The 7,500-nt window shown below is 43.3% G+C and overlaps 1 protein-coding gene across 1 annotated transcript in view; it reads left to right on the forward strand.

Annotated features, from left to right (window-relative positions):
* The first annotated feature begins 3,315 nt into the window (after positions 1–3,315).
* LOC145404047 (centrosomal protein of 104 kDa) overlaps positions 3,316–7,500 on the forward strand; it is a 60,072-nt gene continuing 55,887 nt past the window's right edge. Inside the window, exons 1-2 of the mRNA XM_080275652.1 lie at positions 3,316–3,355; positions 7,103–7,267. Of these exons, the coding sequence (XP_080131778.1) occupies positions 3,316–3,355; positions 7,103–7,267 (205 nt within the window). The remainder of the gene's footprint in view (positions 3,356–7,102; positions 7,268–7,500) is intronic.

The following is a 7,500-nucleotide window of genomic DNA, read 5'->3' on the forward strand; positions in this document are numbered from 1 at the left end:
GAGAGAGAGCGAGGTTGCACGAACGATTTCCGCATAAACTGAGCATTGCAAAAGGAAGTCGGCGATGGAAGAGAGGCAATGTTGCAAGAGGCTGGTGTTCAATGGCCCATGTTGCAGAGGGAAGGGTATCGTAGGAGCAGGATTTGTTGTTGCAAGGTAGGTATCGTGGGTTGCAGAGGGGTATTGTAGGTGGCAGTGAGGAGTATTGAGGAAGGTGATATATTTGGGTATTGTGTAACGGAGGGAGGAAGTATCGTAAAGGGAAATATTGTGGAAGGGAAGTATCAGTATATTATGTTGCAAGGGAGGGTTATTGAAAAGTATCGTATTGCAGGGGAGGGGTATTGAGAGGTATCGTATTGCAGGGAAGGGGTATTGAGGGGTATCGTATTGCAGGGGAGGGGTATTGAGGGGTATCGTATTGCAGGGGAGGGGTATTGAGGAGTATCGTATTGCTGGGGAGGGGTATTTGGGGGGTATCGTATTGCAGGGGAGGGGTATCGTACAAGCGACTATTGCAACTCGTAGTGGCAATATCGTTGGATTTATCAGGGAGCTAGAATTGCAGTGGAGGGAGGGAGGAGGGGAGAGAAAGAGAGCGAAAGGAGGGAGAGAGAAGGGGTAGTGGGAAAGAAAGAAGAGAGGAAGAGAAGGGGAAGAAGAAGAAAAAGGAGAGAGAGAGAGAGAGAGAGAGAGAGAGAGAGAGAGAGAGAGAGAGAGAGAGAGAGTCACCAAACCATTCTTTCTTTAATCATCACATTATTTTTTCAACAAACTTCTCAACTTAATCCAACTCTCATAAATTAACTCATTAGCCAGAAATAACGCCATAATAAAAGCAATTAACTCCCAGTCCATGTTAATGAGGTGTGGACACTATTAGGCAATTATTTTATTTTTTTTATTTTGAGATTTTCATTACTATATATTTTGGTGTCTGGAATTTTGTTTTTATTTATTTATTTTGTGTATTTCGTTTTCTTTTTTTTTTCGTTTCTGCTTGGCATTTCATTGTTATTTTTGCCGTATATTTTTTGTTTACATTTCTCTCTCTCTCTCTCTCTCTCTCTCTCTCTCTCTCTCTCTCTCTCTCTCTCTCTCTTCTGTTTGCTATTTTTTTCTTTTTCTTTTCCTTTTCTTTGTTAATCCTCTTTTCTTTTTTTCCTTCCTTCCTTCTTACCCACACTTCCCTTCCCTTTTCTTCCTTTCTTCCTTTTTGACTTCATTACATCTTCCTTTTCCCTCTCGTCTTTCCCATTCCTTCTCATTACCTCTTCTACTTTTCCCTCCTTTCCTTTTTCTTTTCCTCCTCCTCCTCCTCCTCTGCTTCCTCTTCCCATTCCTCTTTCCGCCAACCCTCTCCTGTTTTTCCGTCTAGTCTGTTTCCTATCCCCCCCCTCTCTCTCTCTCTCTCTCTCTCTCTCTCTCTCTCTCTCTCTCTCTCTCTCTCATTCATAATCCCCACACTTCCCCCACCGCCATCATTGCATACCCCGCACTTTGCAACACACACCCGCGCCTCAAATTGCACAAGTTGTAGTGGAGTTGGTTTCATGACAAGACTGGAACGCGTGAAAACTGATCCAGACAACAAGCATTCCCACAACACTAATTGCAGTCCCTATTTCTCTCTCTCTCTCTCTCTCTCTCTCTCTCTCTCTCTCTCTCTCTCTCAAGAATTATTTACACACAACAGTAATTGGAGACCCTATTTCTCTCTCTCTCTCTCTCTCTCTCTCTCTCTCTCTCTCTCTCTCTCGAGCGTCACTTCGTTAGAGCAGGTAATAGCGAACGTGTTAGTAGAGAGAGAGAGAGAGTGTGTGTATGGGGGCACCTAGGATAAAACGTAGGGATGGGGTGGAGAGGTATAGGAGTGAGGGGTGTGTGAATTAGAGAAAGGGCTCCCTGACGACGAAGGACAAGGTGACATGGAGGCGATTTTTTTGTGGCCATCCCGTCCAGGATTAAGGCGTGTGGGAATACATGTAGAAGAGTATATTATGTTATATATGCTAACTACACCGATATATAACATGCCCTAAAATTGCCATCTCTCCATTTCCAGTGCTGAGTTGATTAATAGTAGAATATGAAGCTAGTCACGAAGAAGTGCTGTGGAAAGGATGTGGAGCCCTGGCACTGTCTTTTTCTGCCACTGAGCTACGTGAAATAAGCTACAGAAATTTGAGGCTAGTCACGAAGAAGTGCTATGGAAAGGATGTGGAGCCGTATCATTGTCTTTTTCTGCCACTGAGCTACGTGAAATAAGCTACAAAAGGACGAAAATCTGGGCCAGGTTAAGGTGAAACTACTCTAGCGACCTTGACCCTTGTGAGTTTACTTTAATTACTGCAGAGAGAGAGAGAGAGAGAGAGAGAGAGAGAGTGAGAGAGAGGAGTGAGATGGAGATAAAGAGAAGGAGAGGGAAGAGGAAGAAAGAAGAAAGAGGCGGACGAGAGGGAGGGAGGAGGGAAAGTGGGGGGAGGTAGAGGAGGGTAGGAGATGGAGAGAGAGAGGAGGGAAGGAGTGGAGAAAGGAGGGAGGGAGGGAGGGGGGAAGGAATTAAGAGCAGAATGAAAGATGAAAGGGATTAGGGAATTGCGTGGAGAGAGAGAGAGAGAGAGAGAAGCGAGAACTGGAGGAAGGAAGGAGAAAATAAAGATAATGAAAGGGAGGAGAGAAGGAAACTATAGAGTAGTGGAGGTGGATGGTAACTATTATTTCTTTGTGTGGGTTTACATGGGAAGGGGTGGCTGCGTGGTGACTCTCTCTCTCTCTCTCTCTCTCTCTCTCTCTCTCTCTGTATATATCTATTTATGGTTTTAAATCTACTCGTACAGTGGATGCTAAAGGTTTATACAGAAGGTCCCAGCTCTTATTATTATTATTATTATTATTATATTTTTGTTAGTGCTACCTTTGGATGATGTCTGAATTTCGGAATCATGTCATTTAGTGAAGCAATTAGCAATAACTATAAATAACTCTTTAATTTTAAGTTTGTCTTTGTACCTGAAAAATATCCTTTAGTTGTTGCAAGATAAAACAAAAAAAAGTGGATTGCGTGGGACAGGAATCTGATTTGGTGCAATCCTCTGATATTAATGTGTTTGGATGTCAGTGTGTTTGGATGTCACCGTGTTTGGATGATAAGGTGTTTGGATATTAGTGTGTTTGGATGTTAATGTGTTTGGATGTCACTGTGTTTGGATGTCAGTGAGTTTGGATGTCAGTGTGTTTGGGTTAGTGTGTTTGGATGTTAATGTGTTTGTTATGTTTGTTCTCTTGCAGGTGTGAGGCGAAGGGCGCTACAGGATGCCACACAGATTAGGCTTCCATATTGCACACGTCTCCAGTAAGTATGACCGTAGCTCCAGTGACACACACACACACACACACACACACACACACACACACACACACACACACACACACACACGCACGCACGCACGCACGCACGCACGCACACTCACACACACACACACACACACACACACACACACACACACACACACACATTCTCTCTCTCTCTCTCTCTCTCTCTCTCTCTCTCTCTCTCCCACACCAGTTCCAGGTAGAGGTATTAATCATTCTCAAGTTCTTTGACTGTAATCTCGTTTTCTTCCAAGACCCGCAAACACCTCATACTTATCGATTCATTTTACTTAACTTACGTCTCAACTCCTTCACTACCGAGACGCTTTTGTATTTATTCCTGCGACCGCCAGACGATTTTATTCAGCACAGGCGAGATTTGTGACAGCGAAGGGGTTAGTATTTTCAATGTTATTTTTATGTGTGTTAAAGTTGGTGTGCTTCTCTTTCACTGCGGAAAACCACTGAGTGATCCTGGAGGCGGAGCTTGGGGCAGTGGCGGCGTCTCCCACTGGCCGATCAGAGAGTGGGAGGAACCAAGGGGTGTAATCGTCACGGGTACCAGTGCACCCCATTGGCTGAGTGGAATAGTGGGTGGAGCTTGGGGGCGGGGTGCTGGAGGCGGGCTTATGTTGCTAGTATTTTTTATTGGATCCTTCAGTGGTCGGGTTAGTAACGTGCGTCTCTCAATTCGTCTAGACCTGGGTTCAATCCCACCGGATGGCGAGCAGTTGAGAGGGTGCTATAGAATGTTGCATATGTTCTCACTTGTTAGCACACTGTTCAGGTTCCGTTTATAACATACTGGTAGGGTGTGGTAGGGAGGGAATGTGTCAGTCTATTAGGGTGTGTGGAAGTGTGACAGTGAGTTTGTTAGGGTGTGTGGTAGCGTGACTGATAAATTTATGGAGTATGGTAGTGTGTTAAAGAGTGTGGTGGCATTTTGTGTGAGGTTGTGTGACAGTGATTTATGGAGTACGGCAGTGTGGTAATGACTATGGTAGCATTTTGTGTGAGGTAGTGTGGTGGTGATTTATGGAGTATGGTAGTGTGGTAGGCATTGTGTGTGGTAGTTTGGTGTGGATGTGGTGGTGTGGCTGATGACTATAACATTAACACCTAGCTTAACACAATGGCCTCTCTCTGTCCATCTAATTACCAGCCGCCTACACAAACACACACTTTTTCTGGGTGAAGTATTGTGCCTGCCGTGGTATTGATGGTGGGTGTAAGAGTGGTGGTGTGGTTAGGAGTGTGGTGGTGTGAAGGGTAGTGTGGTAGGGAGTAATGAGATGGCTGTAACATTATCAGGTAACACACACACACACACACACACACACACACACACACACACACACACACACACACACACACACACACACACACACACACACACACACACACACACACACACACATTCTCTCTCTCTCTCTCTCTCTCTATCTCCATTACTCACACTTGTAAATCATCTCACCCACTGTTGTTAGCAAGAACCCTTATTTACGGTTGTGTAGTCAACCGAAAATAAAGCTACATTGAGTGAGTGGATGGTGAGCGCCGTCATTTTATAACAAAATTGTCCACATTATTTATTTCAGTGTTATCAATATCCTCTTTACATCAACATAGTTCTTGTAAGCGGCATAGAAAAGAGTATTGACGTGGGATAAACAGAAAGACACTCGTATGGAAGGGGTGTACTGGGAGCCTTCTAAGACCAAGAGACCCCCTGTAAGACCTTAGACGCTGACCGTTGGGTATTTTCTTTCTTGAGAGACGCTGTACATTTTCTTAAGTGTGGGAGATGTAGAGTGAGGGGCAGTTAGCTTCACCCTCTCTCTCTCCCTCACCCTTTCTTTCCCCTTGTCTTTTTCTCACCCTACCCTTTCTCTCTCCCCTTCTCTTTTCATCCGCCCTTCACCCTTTCTCTTTCTTTGTTCTTCCCTCACCCTTACTCACTCCCCGTGTCCTTCCCCTCCTCACCCTTCCTTTGTCCCCTTGTTTTTCTTCCTCACTCTCTCTCACCCTTGCTGTTTCCCCTTGTCATTCTCTCTCTCCCTTTCCTTCTCCTCTTTCCCTCCTCCCCTTTCTCCCTCACTCATTACCTTTCTCCTCCTCCCCTCACCCCTTTCCTCAACCCTCTCTCTTCTCTGCTATTACCCCTCCCTCTCTCCCCGTATCATCACTATCACCGCCACCCTTTCCTTCCCGTCATCACCAATCATCACAACGCTAATCACTTTTCATCACTATTTCTTAATCGACATCACATCACCTTATCTCAGTGTCCTTCCAGCCATTACCACCGCTATCATCATTATTATCTTCACTACCCTTATCCTTCACCACCAACTGCCACCCCTCCCGTTACCACCACCACCACCTCCACCACCACCACCACCACCAACAACAACAACAACAACAAAGACGACAAAAACAACACATTATCATCATCATCATCATCATCACAACAACACATTATCATCATCATCATCATCATCATCATCATCACCATCATCATCATCAACGAACATATGGCTATCATCGTCTTCATCCTCACCATCATCATCATCACTCATCACAACAACAGTCACATCATCACGGCGTCATCATCATCATCATCAACACCCACCGTCAGGCCATGAAGTCTAATGTGATGGTATGCAGTCTCTCTCTATTTCAACCCCAAATGTATTCAGATATGCAAAGTCATCTCTACCTGGGTCTCTTGCCCCCAGTGTCTGAGAGTCAAAAATCATTCTCTTCTGACGGAGCACTTAAAAAGAAAAAGTTAAGTATTCAAAAAAAAACTTTCTCTTCTGACGGAACACTTAAAAAGAAAAGAAAAAGTTAAGTATTCAAAAAAAAACTTTCTCTTCTGACGGAACACTTAAAAAGAAAAGAAAAAGTTAAGTATTCAAAAAAAAACTTTCTCTTCTGACGGAACACTTAAAAAGAAAAGAAAAAGTTAAGTATTCAAAAAATCTTTCTCTGACGGAACACTTAAAAAAAAAATGTGTAGTATTCAAAAAATCATTCTCTAACGGAACACTTAAAAAAAAAGTTAAGTATTCAAAAACTCTTTCTCTGACGGAACACTTAAAAAAAAAAAAAGGTGTAGTATTCAAAAAATCTTTCTCTTCTGACGGAACATTAAAAAAAAAAAAAAGTCCATTTCCCCGCCCACCCTCCCCATCGAATTTCTTAGACATATCTCATCACCACCACCTATGCAGCCCATCAGACAAATCTATATAAGTTGTATCCATCACCACTCAGTACTTTCTTGTCAATCCTTATCTAGTATAATTATATATAAAAATCATAGTTAATCATTTATATATCGTTTAATCTTACTAGTATTATTATTATTGTACTTTAATTGAATTTCTTTTGATTGGGGTAGTATCCTATTTATGTAATCTTTGTAGCGTAATAATAATCTGACCTAATTTTAGTCTTATCTATTATGTAATATTCTGTATCGTAATGTAACCTACCATAACCCAGTATCTCAAAGTGTACTATAGTCTTATCCAGTCTAATCTACCTACATTAATCTATGCAGGTGAGGGTGATGGTGGTGAGGCCAGGGAGATGCCACACCCTAGACCTTTGCCTATAATATATTCCTGTTTGATCTGCATAATGTTCAGTAATTTATCCTACCTTAATCCAGTCTTACCCAGTGTAATGCATCTAACTTTGTGTACTTTAATCTGTGCAGGTGAGGGTGATGGAGGTGAGGCCAGGGAGCTGCTACACCCTGGGCCAGGTACACGAGGCTGGGTGTCGTCAAGATGGTGTATGTTCCCGCAGATTCTTACACTCCAGCTGCACGAACGCTCCCACCTCGCCAAGCTGCAACTTCTCGCCCACCACACCTTCATACGTACGTTAGTGGTTTGTTATTGTGGTGTAGAAATTAAACTTGTACGCCATATTCTAAGTGAGGTCTTACTAAAATACCCCAACTGCACAAACGCCAAGCAGCTACTCCTCTCTCACCGCACCTTCATACGTACGTTATCTGTTTGTTATTATGGTGTAGAAATCAAACTTGTATTCCGTATTCTGAATGAGGTCTCGCTAAAACACCCTAGCACCACAAACGCTCTCGCCAGA

Source organism: Coenobita brevimanus, chromosome 62, assembly GCF_032717465.1.
Source record: "Coenobita brevimanus isolate Jiangsu-jjx chromosome 62, ASM3271746v2, whole genome shotgun sequence".
In the NCBI taxonomy this organism is placed as follows: Eukaryota; Metazoa; Arthropoda; class Malacostraca; order Decapoda; family Coenobitidae; genus Coenobita; species Coenobita brevimanus.